This window comes from Octodon degus, unplaced genomic scaffold, assembly GCF_000260255.1.
Source record: "Octodon degus isolate 3935 unplaced genomic scaffold, OctDeg1.0 scaffold00032, whole genome shotgun sequence".
In the NCBI taxonomy this organism is placed as follows: Eukaryota; Metazoa; Chordata; class Mammalia; order Rodentia; family Octodontidae; genus Octodon; species Octodon degus.
This window is the reverse complement of record NW_004524608.1, coordinates 3,214,696-3,234,239: the sequence shown is the minus strand read 5'-3', so window position 1 is coordinate 3,234,239 and position 19,544 is coordinate 3,214,696. Positions and strand designations below refer to the sequence as shown.

The 19,544-nt window shown below is 45.2% G+C and overlaps 2 protein-coding genes and 1 non-coding gene across 7 annotated transcripts in view; all 3 read left to right on the top strand.

Annotated features, from left to right (window-relative positions):
* Positions 1–13,869, top strand: part of Ubap2l (ubiquitin associated protein 2 like) — a 54,712-nt gene extending 40,843 nt beyond the window's left edge. The window contains 3 exon segments of the mRNA XM_012514416.2: positions 10,780–10,847; positions 11,712–11,906; positions 13,792–13,869. Coding sequence (XP_012369870.1) covers positions 10,780–10,847; positions 11,712–11,906; positions 13,792–13,830 — 302 coding nt within the window. The 3' untranslated portion in view covers positions 13,831–13,869.
* Positions 4,414–4,547, top strand: LOC111816459. The gene has a single exon (XR_002820852.1). It is a non-coding gene; the product is annotated as a small nucleolar RNA SNORA58 (small nucleolar RNA).
* Positions 13,870–14,901: 1,032 nt separating the features above from the next.
* On the top strand, positions 14,902–18,118 carry Hax1 (HCLS1 associated protein X-1). Of its 5 annotated transcripts, none has more exons than XM_023713833.1 (7): positions 14,902–14,997; positions 15,778–16,040; positions 16,200–16,387; positions 16,998–17,049; positions 17,189–17,295; positions 17,629–17,719; positions 17,865–18,113. In XM_023713833.1, exons 2-7 carry the CDS (start codon positions 15,803–15,805, stop codon positions 17,948–17,950), a joined length of 762 nt encoding a protein of 253 aa, XP_023569601.1. In that variant the 5' UTR covers positions 14,902–14,997; positions 15,778–15,802; the 3' UTR covers positions 17,951–18,113. The 5 variants fall into 5 exon arrangements, with proteins under 5 accessions (XP_023569601.1, XP_023569598.1, XP_023569600.1 ...); XM_023713830.1 differs by lacking the exon at positions 14,902–14,997 and adding an exon at positions 15,085–15,252 and having other exon boundaries at positions 15,778–16,001; XM_023713832.1 differs by lacking the exon at positions 14,902–14,997 and adding an exon at positions 15,088–15,252 and having other exon boundaries at positions 15,740–16,040.
* The last annotated feature ends 1,426 nt before the right edge of the window (positions 18,119–19,544 follow it).

Here is a 19,544-nt window from a genome sequence, read left to right as displayed (position 1 = left end):
AGAGTCTACAGGATGTTCAGGGTCTCACTACTAGATCCGACTTGTAGTGATCCGCCTGTTTACAGCCTCCCAAGAGCTGGGATGACAGGCGTGCAGCACCCTGCCCAGTCTCAATTGCCTTCGCAGTTTGCCCTGGGGACAGGGCTGGCACAGCAGGGCTGGGGATCAAACTCCTGTTGCAGGCGCTTTAATCCGCCGAGCTACTTGGCCAGCCCCTCTTGATAATTTTTTATGAGGTGGTAAAATCATTCAACTGAAGTTGAAGAAGGAAAAGTAGTACAGGGGTCTTAGGAAGCGAGAAAGGCCAAAGAGTCAAGACCTTTCTAAAAGCCTCAGAGTGAGTGACTTTTCCTTGAGGATAGACAGAGATTTTTCTATATTCTGATAAGTTTTGTAAGAGCTTATATAACTGGTAGAGCTGTTCTTGTTGTTTGCCTGGGGTATGCTGAACCTAAGTCCTGCATGTGATTGTGACATCCCTAGGAAAATAGAGACCAAGAGAAAGTTCAGTAGAATAATTTCATTGTTGCAGTTTATAGATTTGTGGAATTAAATTGCAGTTATAAAGGAAAGGGTCATTTTAGGCAAAGGTATCAGGTTTATTAGGAGGCTTGCAAAATATGTATGGATTTTCTTTGAATATTTCTGTCCTCAAAAATACAAGTATTAAAAGAAAAGAAAAAGAAATACAAGTATTTCAGGTTTAAAGTCAGAACCTCTACTTTCTCTAACCTATAAACTAAACTTGTACATTGAACTTTTGAAGAAAAACATGGGAGAGAAGGCTGTAACACTTTTCACATCTCAACTTCTTTATCCCCTTACTGTCCAGTCATTGTTGATTTCTGGGATGTTTCTCCTTACCTACCTTGCTATTTGAGCAGGATGGTGGTATACAGTAAGTCTCTATTACTATCTTTACTAAATTTTTTTTCAACTGGAGATTGAACCCAGGCCTTCACATTGAGCTATATCCGCCAATGCTCTTTTTACATATTTTATTTTGAGATAGGGTCTTCCCCAGGCTAGACTGAAATTGGTAATCTTCATCCCTTAGCCTCCTAGAGGGCTGGGATTACAGGTGTATGCCACCTTGCCCAGCTGCCCGATGAATCTTGAGAAGATGTAGCTAGAGGGTAGGGAGTGGCTCAGCAAGCATAAGTGTTTGCCTGGCAGGTGCAAATTCCTGAGTTTAATCTCTATACCCCCTCAAAAAAGAGAGAGAGATGATATAGATAGAAATTTTGTCTACTTTGGTAGAGGCAGTCTGATAACTTGCCTTGCTCCTGTTAATTGGGAAGTTGGCTTGGTCATATAATCAGTGTAATCAGATTTCAGATTATTTGACCTTTATTGCTAATGTTTTTTCCTCTTTTCCGTTGCTCCCTTTTTTGAAGCATACAAGTGTGGAGAGTGAAGCGAATCTCCATTCTTCCTCTAGCACTTTCTCTACCACGTCCAGCACAGTCTCTGCACCTCCCCCAGTGGTCAGCGTCTCTTCCAGTCTCAATAGTGGCAGTAGTCTGGGTCTCAGCCTAGGCAGCAACTCTACCGTCACAGCCTCAACTCGAAGCTCAGTTGCTACAACTTCAGGTAACCTGACATAAGTGGATAGTATTCTACTGAGGTGTAGATGGATAGTTGAGTGGCAATGTAAAAATGTTATTTCTATTTTAGGAAAAGCTCCTCCAAACCTCCCTCCTGGGGTCCCGCCATTGTTGCCTAATCCGTATATTATGGCTCCAGGGCTGTTACATGCCTATCCGGTAAGTGGGACTGAAGGGCTGCCTTTTCTAGAGCATTAAGGTAATGCAGCTATTGTTTACAGCTCTGGTTTAAGATGGAAATAAAAATATAGAATAAATGAACTTTTGTTCTGTATGCAAATTCAAAAACATATATTGGTCATCATTTTTTTTTGGCGAGAGGATGAGGCAGGGTCTAGTTATGTAACTCAGGTTGGCTTTGAACTTACTGTGTAGTACAAGCTGGCCTTGAACTCACAGTACACTTACTGCTTCAGCCTACCAAATGTTGGGATTATAAGCATGTGCCATTGCTCTGAGCAGGCTTTTAATCTTTATAGTTTTGGAAAAAAATAATACTTAGGAAGGACTAAGCCTAGGTAAAGCACTTTATTGTTGGTTGTTTTGGTGTGAAATACCAGTTCTGGAGTTAAGGTGTCAGGGCAGGATATATTTTCTGGAATTCCTTTCAGTTTCCTTTGTTTTCTAAAGTTGAGTTTGATTTCTTTCCTTTGGGATCTTTACTGGCTCAAACCTGGGCAAAACAGAGTTCCTAGACTCATCCTAGAACTTTCTGAGAATAAATGGCTGATGATAGTAGCTTTCTTCTCTGGTGTACTGTATGTCAGTTACCTTTAGGAAATCAGTATCTCTTAAGATAAAGGAAACTTGCAAAAATTCTATTAAAGAAGCATTTGTTGGTACCGTTGGAGAAAAAAATCTAGCTAAACACAGAGCTAAAACATTGCAACAGCATTGCTACACTTGCTTTAAACTTTTAAAGAATTTTTTAGTACATGTATATAGTGCATGACATTTATAATCATGTTGAGTGTGAACATGTGCATAATACAGCTTCTTTTAATCCTCTTCCCCCCTTCCTCTAATTACCTTACTCTGATTTTTATTCTTATTGATATTGTTAATCTTAGCTAGTATTATGGCTTACAAGGTTTACATTCATTGAAGTTATCAGGTTCCTTCTACATGGCACATCTTTGTTTTACTCATTTCCCTTTTCTTTCCTCCTCACCCCTCATCCTTGTTCCCTCGGACCACTTCTCTATTGCCAGAGATCCAGCCTCTTGTATTCTTCTGTCCATCTTTTTTTGTTTGTTTTTGAGACAGTTTCACAGTTTATATTTCAGGGTATCTTTGGTTCCATCAGTCATTTAGGCTTTTCTCGTTAAGCGTGAAGATGAATGTTCTGTAGATGCACCCTACCTTTAGGCTCATTGTTTTACTATCATCCTGACTGGTTTTAATTAACACTGTTATATGTCAATATTTTTCAGCCACAAGTGTATGGTTATGATGACCTGCAGATGCTTCAGACAAGGTTTCCATTGGTGAGTATATGAAACAGCTTTGGAAAAGAAAGGGTTTTTGTTTTGGAGACAAGGGTGACCAGGCTGACCTTGAAGTCATGGCAAATCCTGGCTCAGCCTCCCAAGTGCTGGGATTACAGGTGTGTGCCACCATGCCTGGTAACAAAGTTCTTTTTTATTTTTATTTTTTTATTTTAGGGAAGGGTCTACAGGGTGTTCAGGGTCTCACTACCAGATTGGGGTTGCAGTGATAACCACCTGTTTACAGCCTCTCAAGAACTGGGATTATAGGCATGCACCACCCTGCCCAGTCTCAATTGCCTTCTCAGTGTGCCCCGGTGGTGGGGCTGGCACATCAGGCCCAGGGATTGAATGCCAGGCCCCTGCATCTGCTTGCAGGTGCTTTAATCCGCTGAGTATTTGGCCGGCCCTAAGAAAGTTTTTAATGTTGGGAAGATTATCTTAAGTGTGCAGTTGATAAGTCAGAGACCTAGATATTTCTTAGCCCATCCTTCTGTACACAAACCTTGATTTAATATATATAAAAATGGAAGGACTTAGTGCTGGGACTGGAAGCCAGGAACTCCTGTATTCTAAGCACACGTTGCCACTGAGCTATCCCCCCATGCCAAATATACTAGTAGAGTCAATTCTTTTTTTTTTTTTTTAATTGGAGTGATGGGAATTAAACCCAGGGCCCATGCTTGCTACAACTGACTGACATCCATATGCTCCTTCCCCTTTTAAAGAGAGTGGGAGGGCTGGTGAGATGGCTCAGTGGTCTAAAGCACCTACTTGGAACAAGCTTGGCAAAGCACAGGGACCACGGTTCGATCCTCCAGCACCACATGCCGGCCAGCTGCACCACCTGGTGGGCTGAGCTGGCCACATACATACACACACACACACACACACACACACACACACACACACACACACTAAATAAATAAATAAATGTTAAAAAAAAAAATTAAAGAGAGTGGGGTTTCACTCTGTTGCCCAGAGTGGCCCTGACTTTTGAATTTAAGTGATCCTTCTGCCTCCATCTCACCCCCCAAATAACTGGGATTAGAAGCATGTGTCAGCCCAGATTTTTTTTTTGTTTGTTTGTTTTTTGGGGGGGGGGGTTGTGCGTGCAAGCACTATACCACTGATCTATTGCCCCAGCAATGTTGTATCTTGTAATCTCAACTGTTTTATCTTGAAAGTACTCTGAAAGTCTTAAGATGCTTTCTGTACATTTCAGAGAGATCTGTTTTGTGCTAATAAGCTTGATGTAGACTGATAGGGATGCTGTGTAGAGGGTGAAAACATTTATAGACCATAATGTGGTCTCCTGTCAGCATATATGTAGACCTTGCCTGGCTCTTTATAGCCAGCCAAGGGGGACAGTGTATGCAAGAGTGATGTGGAGTTCTTGTCAGCTCAAACCAGCTGAATCAGTGGCTGGATGAATCGCAGGTCTCCAACATTCTCCTGCTGCTCAGGCTGTGGTCCTCATGCTGGGAAGAGTGGCATTGACTCTGTGTTCTCTTATGTCTCCTCTAGGATTACTACAGCATCCCGTTTCCCACACCCACCACTCCACTGACTGGGAGGGATGGTAGCCTGGCCAGCAACCCTTATTCCGGTAGGATTGATTTGGGGCTCAGTAAAAGGATTATTGGTAGAAACCAGATGAGTAGTGGAAAGGACTTGGTTCTCACTGAAATTAAGATTTCACCATTTAAGTTTGGAATGGATGTGGCAAATGGGGGGTGTCATCATCATGCCAAATATGGGCATTTAACAGTTTTTCTTTAAAGCCTGCTTTCTGTTGTCTACTGGTGATTTCTAGATGAAACAATTTCATCATGCTAGGCTTTGAAACCTAGAACCTTTCACTTCTAAAAACATGTTTTACTGTGGAGTGTGTGTGTCCCCCACACCCCCCAATGCCATCAGATGGCATCAGATCATACTAGGTAGAACTTTGTTTTCAAGTGTAGCCTGGAGTATTCCCCATGGGAGGAGCAAGAAGGGTGAAGAGGAAATAAAAAAAAGTGGGCAGGGAAATTGTACAGCTGCTTTGTTCTGGCAGCTACTATAATGTTACAGCATTGTACAGTTCCTCAACATTAGTTTTGACTAGCATTGTGTTAAGTGGAGCTGCAAAGAAATATAATTCAGAGGGCTCAGTAGAATAAGCGCTTCCCTGGCAAGCGCAAGGGCCTGAGTTCAATTCCTGGTTCCGCCAAAAAAAGGAAAGAAATGTAATTCAGGGAATGAAACTTTAAAATGCTTTAATGGGACCTCTTGCAATCATGTGAAATCAGAGAAGGTAATTCGTCATTGCTATTGGGATAGAAGAAACATACATTCAGTCTCTCCTGTCACAGGTGACCTCACAAAGTTTGGCCGTGGGGATGCCTCCTCCCCAGCTCCGGCCACAACCTTGGCCCAGCCCCAACAGAACCAGACGCAGACTCACCACACCACGCAGCAGACATTCCTGAACCCGGCGCTGCCTCCTGGCTACAGTTATACCAGCCTGCCATACTATACAGGGGTTCCGGGGCTCCCCAGCACCTTCCAGTATGGGCCTGCTGTGTTCCCTGTGAGTACCTGGCTTAAGTCCCCTCATGGTGAAAGGTCCTAGCCTTGGCCACTCCCTAGTTGTCAAAATCAGATGATTCTTTTGTAATGGATGGGAAGGAACAGTTCTGTCTTGGGCCTGTTTCTGCCCTGGAAAGGTGGAGTAGAGCTGCAGTTGGTGGAATTAGAATAGAGATCAGCTGTCTTAGAGTCAGTCTTCAATAAAATGTGTTGCCATACAGCTTTGCTTCCCTCAGACCATCATTCATTCCTGCTTCTATTGCCCCGTTCCCTTCTTAAACTATCTCTTACCTTTACAGCTAGATTATGGAAATTTTGTAAGAATCCCATTTCACTATGTATTAAAACTTGTGGCCAGCCTACATGAGGATTGGTAGCCACCTGAATGCCCAGGCTCTGGAGTAGGACTGATCTGATGGTCCTACAGTGAATGCCACATTTCACTGCAGTTCTGGCCTTTTTGCTCTTCAGGTGGCTCCTACCTCTTCCAAGCAGCATGGTGTGAATGTCAGTGTGAATGCATCGGCCACCCCTTTCCAACAGCCAAGTGGATATGGGTCTCATGGATACAACACTGGTAAGCTCCCCATGGCCCTGGCTTAGTGGTCTCTGGGGTGTTACTGAGTGAATTTCAGAGAGAAAGACTTGGTGCTTGAAAATTGAATTGGCAAAGGTGTGCTGCTTGACACATGATTATTAATGCTTACCTAACTTGAGTGCCTGGAGCAGCACCAGCAGAGGAGCAGCACCAGCAGAGGAACTTGATACTAATACACGCATCTGCTTCTCAGGATGGGAATGTTTGAGGGTATATGTTGGCCATTAAAATATGTCATGTGGCCTACACTATAGGTGAGAAAAGTAGGGCAGGGCCTCAAGATTTTGCTGAGATAGCAGTGGAAGCAAGTGTCACTGATAGTACAAGAGAGGACATGTTCACGGAGGGGTAAGTGCTTTCCTAGCTGACAGACTGGTAGGTTTTGCTGAAGTCTTAGTTTTATTCCCTAGCTGGAAGAGCTAAGATACTGGAAGGAGTAAAAACCTTGACTCCTCAGAAGAATAATTGGTTGGGAAGAGTTGGACCTTTAGGTTCTTTTCATTTGTATGACTGGTCTTCATGCATGGTCCATTGCACACCTAATGACATTCAGGGAAGCATAGAAATCTTCTGGTTTTATACTGATCCAAAAGACATTTAGCCTAATCCCTCCTTTCCATGCCTGACATCTGTGCTCTACTTGTGGAGGTGAGAGTCATCTTTGAATAAAACGATTCTTTTTCCAGTAACTTTTAGGTACCTAGGGGGAGAAGGTTGTTCCAGTTGCTAAGGGTTGGGGTTGAGGGTTGTCCTTCAAAACTCTCAGCCCAGTTACAGCTTAATAGTGATTTGGATGAAACAGCATTGGTGGTCTTCACCCTTGTATGGACTCTGGGAGGTAGATTACCAAGGTTTTCAATAATTGGATAACTGTCTAAGCTAAGCACAAAAGGCAGTAAGTCTAGGAATTAACAGCCAGATGGAGCTTTGTACTGTGTTGTACAGCATAAGAGTGGGTCATAATTTAAATTTAAAAATCCTGAGAAACCCCACTGAGATTTAATATCTGGGCTTCTATGGTTCTCACTGAGCAAAGTCTGCCCTGACCCTTGGTGGGGGAGGATTATAAACTGGACTTGGCATGGCCCCATTTCAAGGACATGAAAGTTACACCTTATCTTGCCCAGGTATGAGAACATAAAGTAGGTGGCTGATGTAAAAAAAAAAAAAAATACGTTTAGCATATCTGATTCTGGACACCCTAGCTTATTACTTCCCTTAAGATTTCAGAACCCTGTTACAACATCCCTTTGAGAACCCCCAGTTCCTACCCCACAGAGGGCTGTCATTCCATTACTCATCAACCTCTAAATTCATTTATTTTTATGTATTTGATTCCTTTTAGGAAGAAAATATCCACCCCCTTACAAGCATTTCTGGACGGCTGAGAGCTAATTTGGCCCAGGCTGGGGGCTGTGTTTTGTGTGTGTGTATAAATTTGCACTGAAGTCTTGTTTCAGAAACCAGACCACTGAGGAGAGCCTGCTGAGCTGAGGCCATGCCTGCGTGGCTTGGGGAAATGAGTTGGTGGATACCTTCTGGGCTTGCCCTCCCCCATTTCCCTCTTCCCCCATGTGTCAGACCCTGTCTTACCCATTTCGAGTTCAAGCGGTGCAGCACCTCCGAAGCATCAATGCACACACCTGCTGTTGCTTTTGATTTCTGGAAGGCATGTAGTTTCAACTTGTAACAAAAATATTTGTAGTCTTCAATAAACTGTGGTATTTCTTTAGCTAACTCTGGCGTTCTTTCCGTGCATGTCTTTCTGGACACTAGGAACCAATGTTGTGTTGAGAATGAAGGGTGGAGGGTGGCCCTTTCAATCAAACCCCAGCATAGCCAAAGAGCTGTTAACTTTTCAGTGTGGTTGTATTTAAGTGGGGGGAGGGGAAACGGCCTCAGTTTCCAACCTTGGATTGGTTGGTAAACAAAGTATTTGTAGAATATCCCAGATTTCCCATGTTTATATCTCTTCACTTTTCCATTTAGCTCTTTTTCCCTTGCCTTTTGACATAAACAGGAGGGAGAAAATAAAAAAGTTAGCATGTCCTGTCATGTCACATTGAAAGCAGAAGAGATGGTGTTCAAAGCTGTTGTTAGGGAAGTATCTTTCAAGGTTTACTTCCCACATTTGATTTCCAAAGGCCCACTGGCTGATTAAGATCTGATAGTCATTTGTGATCTGCTAGTTGATAACTCAAGACTCTGGAACCTGCTAGCCTAACATTGTTCTTAGTCCTCCTATGGCTTCTCAGAGATTGTGGATGATGAGTCAATGTGCACTTGTGGGTCCAGCTGAGGGATGTATGGGAAGTTTGGTCAGACCTGACTGTGGACCTTAAGCCGGACTCAGCCCATGGATTAGTGCACCTTTGCCCTTTGTAGAGTTAACTTGGACAGTGAGAGCACCCTTGGAAAACCAAAATAATCAGCTTTCCTTGTATTTGTCCCTAGCCCTATGGAGTAATTTTATCCTGTGGCGTCTGACCAACTTTCCCAGGGGCAGCTGTGCTGAGATCGGTTCTTGTTTCTCCCTACCATCCACATTGTGTTGGTATGATTATCACTGTTTGGGAGGGGGGCAGGCAGGGCATTTTGCTGTTAGAAGGAAAGCAAGAGAACTCTACTCTGAGGATCTTTCTAATAACTGTAGCGAGGAGCAGGGAAACAGTATCCATGGCTTTCTAGGTTTCTAATGTTCACATTGAAGCCATTATGGTTACTACACAGTATTTCCCCCCCACCCCCCATGTTTCTAGTCCTTTCAACCCCATATGTGATATAAGGCCTTTGGACTAGACGCTGGTTTTTAGCTAGCCCTGCCTCTGAAAAACAAGAAAGATGGGGGTAGGGGCATATTAGAACACTTTCCCTGCTGCCCAGTTCAGGGATCCACTTGGCCATTTCTATCATCCTCCTAGGTAACCTAGCTTTGTTTTGCATAGAGTGACCAAGTGAGCTCTGTGAGCCTTAGTAAAGATAAATCATTGTCTCTTTAGGTTTATCTTTAAAGTGTTCTTTAAAAGTTTATGTCCTGTTTATTCCATCTTCAGTCTCAACCTTCCACACACACCTTATTAGCTTTCGCTTTTTCCGTAACTGAATTGTTCTTACAGTTAAGCCTGCTACCCAGTATTTTGATGCAAGGGCAACTGAGGTTTTGAAAAGGGAAGGGGAAACATCATCACCACCCATTAGCTCTTTAAGAAATTCTTGTATTATTCCCTTCTGTTACTTCAATGCCTTCAAAGTGTATAGTTGATACTTTGGAGATGTGGAAGTATTTTCTCCTGCTTGGTTTTTGTAGTTCTGTTTTTTTGTTTTTTTCCCTAGTTGGTATTTGCTCCTCCCTGGAACTGTGAAGTTATGATGTGGGAGGGTTATCCATGTGAGGGTGCTACTTCTACTTCCCTTGTGAAGATCTAAAGTGATTGTCCAAGGTGACTTAACTTAGGAAGCCTATCTTTGTTGGAGCCACTGGTTGGGAGGATTTGGGTTCTGGAGTTTGAAAGGGAACTGCTATTGAATTGTAGGTGAGTGAAGGATTTTCTTTGTAATTTGGTCACTTAACGTGTGCTTCTTAGAACTTCACTACCAGAGTGCTCCTTAGCAGGGGATAGAGGTGTGTGTCTAGGGGGAAGATCTGAGAGCATAGAAGTGCCAAGTTGCTGGGTTTTTGTCTTTTAACAAACATGTAAGTTGGGGTACAATCTGGACTAGAGCTTTTATTTTATGAAATTGTAAACTGAAAATTACATTAGGTTTTTGTGTCCGACATAGGCTGTAGGAAATAGCCTGCCCCTATACCTCGTTCCCTTCCCCGCACTGTGTTCAGTGTGTGTAAATGGAAATTTATCCTTGTGACAGCCTTCACATCCTAAAGACATAGGCTAGAACAGTGGCGGTGAACCTGTGGCTTGTTTGCCACAGTGGATTGTTTGTACCAAAGAAAGCTCTAAAAGGTTCACCATCATTGGACTGTGAGCTCCAGAGCTGTACTGAGTGAGCTGAGTGAGGTTCTGAAAATAAAAGTGCTCTTGGGGAATGTATGGGCCTGCTCCTTAGGACTTTGAGGTGTGGGTTTAAGCCCAAAGTCTCCAAGGAACAGAAAGAGCCAGACTACCCACATCTTCAGAAGAACTAAGTAGAGTTGGGGTAGCTTGACTTGCAATAGATATTAAAAGTTTATTAAAGATGTATATATTGTTTGACTTTTGGCACAGATGTACCTTGAAGTCTGACATGGTAGTAAGGTTTGGTTATATCTCCTTGCTCGCCTCATGCAGCTCAGCTCTTTCACACAGATATTCCACACATATCTGGAAAGGACAAAAGAACTCTTAAGGAGCCTTTGTCATGAATTCTTATCTCTCAGGATTGACCTGAAGGTGGAAAAACAGACCAGAATTCCCTTGCAGTGCCATAGCTAGAAAGGCTGCAGACCTCATTTCATCCCGGAAGGAGGTGAGGCAGTAGCTGAGCTAATCCTCCTGTCTGTTTCCTCCTCCCCCAGGTGTATCAGTCACCTCCAGTAACACGGGCGTGCCAGATATCTCGGGTTCTGTGTACTCCAAAACCCAGGTAGGTGCCTGGCTGTAGATGGAAGTGTAAAAAGATGGGACATAGAGGAGGTAGGGCTGCAGTAATAGAATATAATGGGCAAAACAATCGTAGGGAAGGTGTCAGACCCATCCTATCTTTTATAAATGAAAGATCTAGCTTCAGTTTTTCCAGAAATTTAAATTTAGCACTCCCAGAAAGCTGAGATGTGGCCAGCTATTGTGATTTATGGTGTAGCTGTCCTTTACCCACTCTACCTTGTTCATAACATGTTCAAGAGAAGAGAAAACAGGGATGAAGGGACACTAGCTCATTTCATCTTAGTAACCAGGAGTGGTAATGGAAAAAATCAAGTACCCTAAAGTAAGCATTTGTTACTAAGTCCACAAGTGTGTGGGGTTTTTTTGTTTGTTTTTGTTTTTATCCCTCCCTCATCAGCATAAAGTTTGCTGTAGTTTAGGGAATTTGAGGGAGCCAAGACCATGAATACTTGAGGCACCTCAAATGTGTTTGTGTTGTCTTTTTTTTTTAACTATCCAAGGACCTGTAATATCTGCCCAGCTTCAGAAGTGTGGATGCCCAACTAGTCAGCACATTTCCCTGTGGTCGTATGTGTAATAAGTTACAGAGTGCTTGTACATTCAACCTCTGGCTTGAGCCTTACAGCAGAAGTCAGTAGCATCCCTGTTTATCGAGGAAACTGAGGCTGGCAGGCTGTCGCCTAGGATTACTGAAGGGTAGGAACAGGGCTGAGATTTGAATATCTAACTTTGGGTGCACTATCCAGACCATGTTACTTCTTGAGGGTGGGGGACTCAGGCTCAGAAGCTCCCAGGAGTCTTTGCTGACCCCTTGTACTCTCTCTCCTCCTATCCTGGATAGCAGTCCTTTGAGAAACAAGGTTTTCATTCCGGTACTCCTGCTGCCTCCTTCAACTTGCCTTCAGCCCTAGGAAGTGGGGGGCCCATCAATCCGGCCACAGCTGCTGCCTATCCACCTGCCCCCTTTATGCATATTCTGACCCCCCATCAGCAGCCGCACTCCCAGATCCTTCACCATCATCTGCAGCAGGATGGCCAGGTAATAGTTCTTCCCATCTCCTTTCCCTTCCTCTTCCTTCCTATCCCCTGAAACTGCTTTCCCTTTCCTCTACTCCCCTTTCCTCACCACCACCCTCACCCATTCCTCCCCAGTGCCAGCCAGGGGCACACAGTACATACACAAGCGCACATAACACGAGCGGCCGGCAAAAGGAAATGTGAGAGGAGCCAGATTTCAACCCTGTTTGGGGGGGCCTTTCTCCTCCACCACCTCCTGTGGCATAGCTATCCTCATCCCATCAGACCTGGGTCACACCTTCCCTCTTACCTCTCCCAGCCTTCCCCCTTCCCTGACATAGCTTTTCCCTTTTAATGGTGGAGTTCTATTGTCAAAGTTTGTCCCTTTATTTTCCATATATCCTGGTTCTGCCTCAGCTACCATATTTGCAGATGATTCTCTGTTGCCAGCACCAGCAGGAGGAGCAGGTAATGAAACTGAATGATGCTATGCTTGAACCCACTCCTTTTCAGTCCCCATTTCACTTCCACAGCCTCAGGGAACTTGAAAAGACTGCGCGGTCACAAATCGGGATACACAAACATAACAGACACCTTGCTGAGCTCTCTGGCCTCCCCGTCCTCCCCATCCTCCCCTCCTCAACACCCTCTTTATCTTTGTACCCTTGGTCAACTCGAGAACATTTAGTTAACAGAAGGGAAAGGTTCTGGACAGTATCTGGAGGCTGGGGCCTCAGTTGGTCCCTCCTGTCTTACCAACAGTGGGCTCACTAAGATGATGCTCACTAGTGGGTAGATCGTGGGGCAGTGCAGCACCTCTGGAGAGCTCCATTGCAGCTGCCTGAGCTAAAATAAAGGCTTCCTTGCTCTCAAAGACAGTTTTCCAAATTGAGGGGATTAATAGGGATCGGTGAAAATGGAATTACGATCACTCCAAGAGGTGATAATTTTCATAGAACCCCTTTTTTTCAGACTGAGTACAAGTTAGAGAAAATATTAAAAATGAGTAGAACTGACTCTTTCAAAGATCCTGTTTTCATTTTTCCCCTATTGAAATGTCAAAAATTCCTTGTAGTTTATTAAAGAGTGCTGCCAGCTATAAAAACTAGATTATATAGTTGAGAAGCATCAGAGTAAGTTCTGTGTGAACAGAATGGGCAAGCAAGACAGTTTACACATCTCCGTCTGAAGATGTTACAGATTTGTCCCACTAACTAGACACCTTTTTCCTCCCCATCGTCCTCCCATTTCCCTCCAGACGGGCAGCGGGCAACGTAGCCAGACCAGCTCCATCCCGCAGAAGCCCCAGACCAACAAGTCTGCCTACAACAGCTACAGCTGGGGGGCCAATTGAGGCCCTGACCCTCTTCTCCCGGTCCCATCTTCTGAGAGGGCTTCTCAGCCTGGAAAGTACGGAAACATCAAAGAGAGAAAGGAATGTTGGGGGGTTGTGCAGCCCCCACCCCAGCGGCCCACCCCATGCCTCAGCTTCACATCTCCCATTCCCATACCATCCCCACCTTGTTGTATGTATTATAGGATTTGTATTTTCTCCCCTCCTTCCTTCTTCCCCTTGCATTCAATATTATGAAACTTTGCTGTGGGAACTGTCCTTCCTTCACTTCTTCCTGTTCACCCTGGTGGTGTATGGGTAAGGTGGGAGGGGGGAGCCCCCCAAATATATATCAGCCCAACAGCCCTAAGTCTCCTCCTTTATTATTAGGAAAACAAAGCGACAGCAGCAACAACAAAAAAAGCGTCATGAATATGAAAAGCATTGTCAGATGAATTAGTTGAAGTGTTTTTTTTTTTTGTACTGTGTCCTCAAATTTAATGGATTAATGTGTCTTGTATATATAAAAAGAAAACCTCTACCTTCAGCCTCTGCCCATTCTTGCTCCGTCTAGGATATCCTCAGTCTCGTCGATGAGCAGCTTGGTGAATAAGTATTCCCGTATCAGCTGGGCTTCCTCTTGCAGGCCTCGGAGGCAGTGGAATAAAATGAAATCTTTGCCCTTTAAAAATTTCTGACCTTAATGTGCTAGTATTTTGCCCTTGAGGGAATTCCCTTCTCTCCACCTCTTAAGAATTTCACAATATGACTGGAAAGAAACACTACAAATCTGCATTTTCTCCAGAATCAGCAGGTCTCAGACAGTGAGGTGAAAGGAGAGAGACTGGGTGGAAAGGGGCTGAGAAGTTGAAACTATTTCAAGAAGCGGATGAGACATAGACACGACTTAAGATGGGTCCAGGCAATAAAACCGAAAAGGAGGCTGAGAGGAACATTTGCCGCTGTCTGGGGCCCCTTCCTAAGTCAGCTGCTAGCAGTTTCCTTCATGCTTCTCTGGCTGCTTAGCAATACCCCATCCTTTACTTAAAAACTGTAGGTAAGACGTGGGTTGGGAAACATGGAAGCTTGGAAGCATGCCGAGGCTTTGGAAGTCAACCATATTTCGAAAGCATTTACTGTTCCCTCCCCCGCACCGGGGTCACACCCAGGGCCATTCCACCGCTCCTCAGCCCTGCCCCCGTAAGACATGGGTCTCCTGTTGCCCAGGCAGGCCTCCTGCTCCAGCCTCCCGGAGTACTGGCACTACACACGCGGCCACTGTGCCAGGCTGGAAAGGAGTCTTCCTGCTCCAAATCCCTCGTCCTCGTCCTTTTCCTGGCTGCTTCACTAGCTTTCCTCCCCTAGCGGGGTTAAGAACTCTCGCTCTTGCCAGTCTGCGCAGGCTGTGCAGGAAATGCCTAAACGTCTCGGGGCAGTGGAGAGAGGAACTGCACTCCTCATGTCGTTTATTCAGGGCTGGGGAGTTCAGTACTTGTGCTTGGTAAACAGTCCCTCCCATTTATGTTAGACACCCACGTCCGTCCACAAACAAGCAGGGGCACAGTGGCTTCCGCGTCGGGCGGGCGCGGGGCGAGGGTGGTCGCGGCAGGCTCGCGTGTGCGGCAGCCCTGCCCTCTGGTGGCCGCGGGGTCCACTCGGCGTGAACGCGCGACAACACCGTGGGCCGGGCAGGCAAGCGGGAAGGAGCATCGACCCAGCTGGGAGGCGGCCACGGAAAATGAGAACCTGGCACGCCCACCCTTTCACAGGAAACTAAAAGGTGCGGTAACGATACACTTAGAGAAGGACCGTCCCTGCCTTCGTCTTCCGTCTTACAGTCCTTTTACGACAGTGCCGCGTCGCGGCTTGCTTTTCGGCAGCGTGGACTGACGCGTCGCTCAATTTCCGATAGCGCGTCGCGGGCTTCTCCCTGGTGCGAATGTACCACGGGAGGGCTTCAAATGTTCGAGTCCCAGTACGGCATGAGTCTCTTTGACCTTTTCCGGGGCTTTTTCGGCTTTTCTAGACCTCGGAGGTGAGAGTAGATCCGAGTTGGACTGGGTATTTGGGAGGAAGCTTGGTCCCTTCCCCCTATTTTTGGAAAACCTCCTTCTCCTTGCATTCTTGCGGAGAAGATAGGAGTCGCAACACTGAGTGCACACCTGGCGACAGTAACTAAGGCTGTCGTTAAGAGGAGAAACAGCAGCTTAAGCTTTTCTCCATTCTGGGGTGATGCAACAGGAACCTAGGCAGGAAGACAATGGGGGCTTGGGGAGGAGGACGGTGAGCCAATGAGCTGGACCTTAGGAGAGGGGTGGGGCTGGGGACGCCAGAGGAGAGGCAGCAAGAGGCGCTGGGGAAAGTTTCGAGGTGAGGACTGAGGAAAAAAACAAGAGACAGAAAATCTGTCAGCTGTTAATGTTTTCATGTGGCAGCCAGTCCTCCAAAATCCGCCCCAGCTTTCCAGACCCCTGCTCTTGCCCCACTTTGCAACCCATGAGTTGATTTTCTGCCTTCGGTAGTGCTGAAGTCTTGGTGGTTTACCTGCCTCCACCTTCAGCTACAGAGATCCCTTTTTTGGAGGGATGACTCGAGATGAAGATGACGATGATGAGGAAGAGGAAGAAGAAGGAGCTGCGTGGAGCCATGGGAATCGGAGGTTTGATAGTCCCCAGCCCCCAGAGCAATTTGGCTTTGGCTTCAGCTTCAGCCCAGGAGGAGGGATGCGTTTCCAGGATCACTTTGGCTTTGATGACCTTGTACGGGACTTCAACAGCATTTTCAGTGAGATGGGAGCCTGGACCTTGCCTTCTCACCCTCCTGGTGTGTGGGTTTCCCGGGGGAGAACCGTGGGGTTTCTGTGGGTTGGTGGGTGAAGTAAAGAACCTGCTAGAAGTATCAGGGGACGGACTGTGCGAGGAGACTGATGATTTCTGGGAGATTTAAGTCCCACTCAAGCATCTGCCTGCCACCTTTCTGCAGAACTTCCAGGTCCTGAGTCAGAGACACCTGGTGAGAGACTTCGGGAGGGACAAACACTTCGGGACTCAATGCTTAAGTACCCGGATAGTCACCAGCCCAGGATATTTGGGGGAGCCTCGGAGAGTGATCCAGAACCCGAACCCCCAAAGTCAGCACCAGGCTGGGGGTCCCAGAGACCTTTTCAGAGGGTGAGTACTCCATCTGGCTGGACGTGAAAGTAAAGTGTAACCACTGCAGTCCTTGGTGAGATCTCATAGGTTAGAGTTTGAATTCTTATTTATGTTTCCTTCTTCTCCTCCCCCTTCCCTTTCTCCTCTTCTTCCTCTCCTCATCTCTTCCCCTTTTCACCTCCTTTTCCTTTCTCTTTGTACTGGGGATTGAACCTAGGGCCTTGTTTATGTTGGGCACCTACATCCCCTACCACTGACCTACATCCCCATCCTGTTTTCTGTATTAAGCTTCTTGGTGGCTATTCTTCAGGGGAAATGGAGTTCTGCTTCTTGTTTAAAAACAAAGATGGGTTGGGGAGATAGCTCTATAGAGAAAGTGTTTGCCTAGCAAGCTCAAGGTCACTGAGTTCAACCTGGTACCGCCGCAAAAAAAAAAAAAAAAAAAAAAAAGACAAACTACTGGTTTAGATGATTCTTGGGTAAGGCAGGATTGTTGGGGAGGGTAAGACAGCATTATTTCAGGAAGGAGAAAAGGTTGAGTAAGTAGAGACCCAGTGAAAAGGTGTTTTGGAACTTGGGAGCAATTTGAAGGAAAGTATCTTTTCACCCATTGTGGCTTCTTCTACAGTTTGATGATGTATGGCCTGTGACTCCCCATCCTATAGCCAGAGAGGACAATGGTGAGTCTAGAGGAGAGAATATTTACCACCCCTCTTTTTTCCTAAAGATGAACTTGTTTCTTCTCCCTGAAGTGTCTTTCTGCCACACATCTCCCTTTCCCTTAGACTTTCTTGGTTCTTAATTTCTCTGCCCTTCCAGATCTTGATTCGCAGGTTTCCCAGGAGGGTCTTGGCCCGGTTCTACAGCCCCAGCCCAAGTCCTACTTTAAGAGCATCTCTGTGACCAAGATCACTAAGCCAGATGGGGTGAGTTGGGGGAGAGGGATGAAGGATACTATGGCCAGGGACCATCCTGGAGAGGGACATGTGTAAAGAAACCACTGACCTGGTCAGGTGTGGTGCCATACACCTATAATACCAGCTTCTCAAAAGGCTGAGGCAGGAGGATTGCAGTTTGGGCAACTTAATGTGACCCTATCTCAAAAGTAAAGAAGGTCTGGGAATGTAGCTCAGTGGTGGGTGTTGTTACCACGCATATGTGAGGCCCCAGATTCAATCCCCAGTGTTTTCCAAAGAAATGAAAGAAACCACTGAACTCAGCTTTAATGACACTAGGAACAGTGAGGCTTCTGCTTGTAGGTTGTAGAGGAGCGTCGGACCGTGGTGGACAGTGAGGGCCGGCGGGAGACCACAGTGACCCGCCAGGAAGCAGACAGCAGTCCTAGAGCTGGTGAGCTAAGAAGATGGGTCCAAGCCCATGTTTTAACTCCTGGGGGAAAATGAAACTCTGACCTCTGTGCCCTTTCATGTTTTCACTTCCTTCTGCCTTTCTCTGTGGGCTTTTTCACTGCTGCATGTCTGCTTTTCTTCCTTAGATCCAGAATCACCAAGACCTCCAGCTCTGGATGATGCCTTTTCTATCCTGGATTTATTCTTAGGACGTTGGTTCCGGCCCCGGTAACCTTGTTAAACTACAGAGCCTAGAGGTCCTTTCCACGTCCCACTTCTTGCTTGCCCTCAACAGACTTAGTGTCTTCTGCCACCTCTGGGCTTCTGGAGTGTGGAGCAGGGAAGAGGGACTTCATCAGTCTGTCATTCACCTGGACTGACCAATAAAATATTTATGCTACGAGTTTTGCCTTTTTTTTTTTTTTTTTTTTTTTTTTTTTTGCAGTACTGGGGATTGAACTCAGGACCCTGTGCTTGCCAGGCAAGCACTTATTCTACTGAGCCATCTCCCTGGCCCTTGGTTTTGTTAAAGCTATGTCTCTTTCCAGAACCATGCAGGGCTTCTCCCTGCTTTTAATCTTCTCTTTAATTTTTAATTTTTTATCCCACTTCAAAAACCTGATTTGATAAATGGGAGTCGGTGACCAGTAGAAAATTATTTTCCTTTGTGTATACTTATAATCCAAACACTACCTGTAAGCCAGGAAGCTGAGGTGGGAGGATTGCTGCAAGTTTGAAGCCTGCCTGAGCTACATAGTGAGACTCCCCCCACCCTCTTGACTTTCTTACTGTGGGGACAACTAGAGATAATTTTAGTTACATGTCTACAAACTGGGGAAGTACATCATATACCCTGAGGGTGTTTGTAGGAGGAGGCAGGAGATGGCATCTTCCCTTAATCCAGATGGTGAGATAGTTGAAAAAGCTGGGGCAAATATTTTTTAACTTACTGGCTGTTATATTTTCATATCTGTTAGGAAAGTAAAGCACAAACATTACTAGATCTTTTTTATTTTTAACAGTGCAGAACTGGGTGTGGCGGTGCACACTTAACAATCCCAGAACTCCTGTAAACTGAGGCAGAAGATGGAGAGTTTGAGGCCAGATGCCCGAGGCAAAATAGCAAATTTGAAGTCGTGCTGCTATGAGGGATGGCAGGCTTTCCACGTTTACTTCCAGTTTCTCTGAAAACCACTTAAAATGTTAAGGGTCCTTCAAGAGGCACATTATAGCAACCAGGGACAGAAATGCACGCGGTGAAACATCTAACTCGTATCTTGATGAACAGAAGTTGTTGATTAGCTACATTTATCTGTTCTGTCCAAACCTCTTCTAATCCAAGGTTAAAAGGATGCTCTTACACCTATCAGATATGTTTGATAGGGTTTTTTTTTTTTTTTTTTTTAATGTTTTAAATTATCTTGGGATATATCTTTGAGATTAGTCACAGGACTAATTGTATTCTTTCCCATTCGAAAAGTGTATCAATGATTATATAAATATCAACAAATATACCTGCACTGGATCTTTCTGTTCCTCCATTAATCTACTTGTCTTTTTGCCTATATCACATTTTTTGTTTGTATACAGTGCTAGGATTTGAACACAGGATCTTCACACAGACTACATGAGTTACATATCCAGCCCTTTTTATTTATTTATTTTTTTTATTTTTTTATATGCGGACCCGAGGAGTGAACTCAGACCCTTGTGCTTGCCAGGGAAGTGCTTATTCTACTGAGCCATCTCCCCAGTCCCTCTTTTGATTTCTTGAGGTTGGTTTCACTAAGCTGTTAAATTGCCCACATTGGGCTGGAGAGATGGCT

Coding starts and splice junctions, on each gene's coding strand:
- Hax1 (XM_004629811.2), top strand. CDS start 15,179: ATGTTCGAGTCCCAGTACGGCATGAGTCTCTTTGACCTTTTCCGGGGC. Junction 15,253..15,777: donor GGCTTTTCTAGACCTCGGAG/GTGAGAGTAGAT, acceptor CTCCACCTTCAG/CTACAGAGATCCCTTTTTTG. Junction 17,296..17,628: donor AGATCACTAAGCCAGATGGG/GTGAGTTGGGGG, acceptor TTCTGCTTGTAG/GTTGTAGAGGAGCGTCGGAC.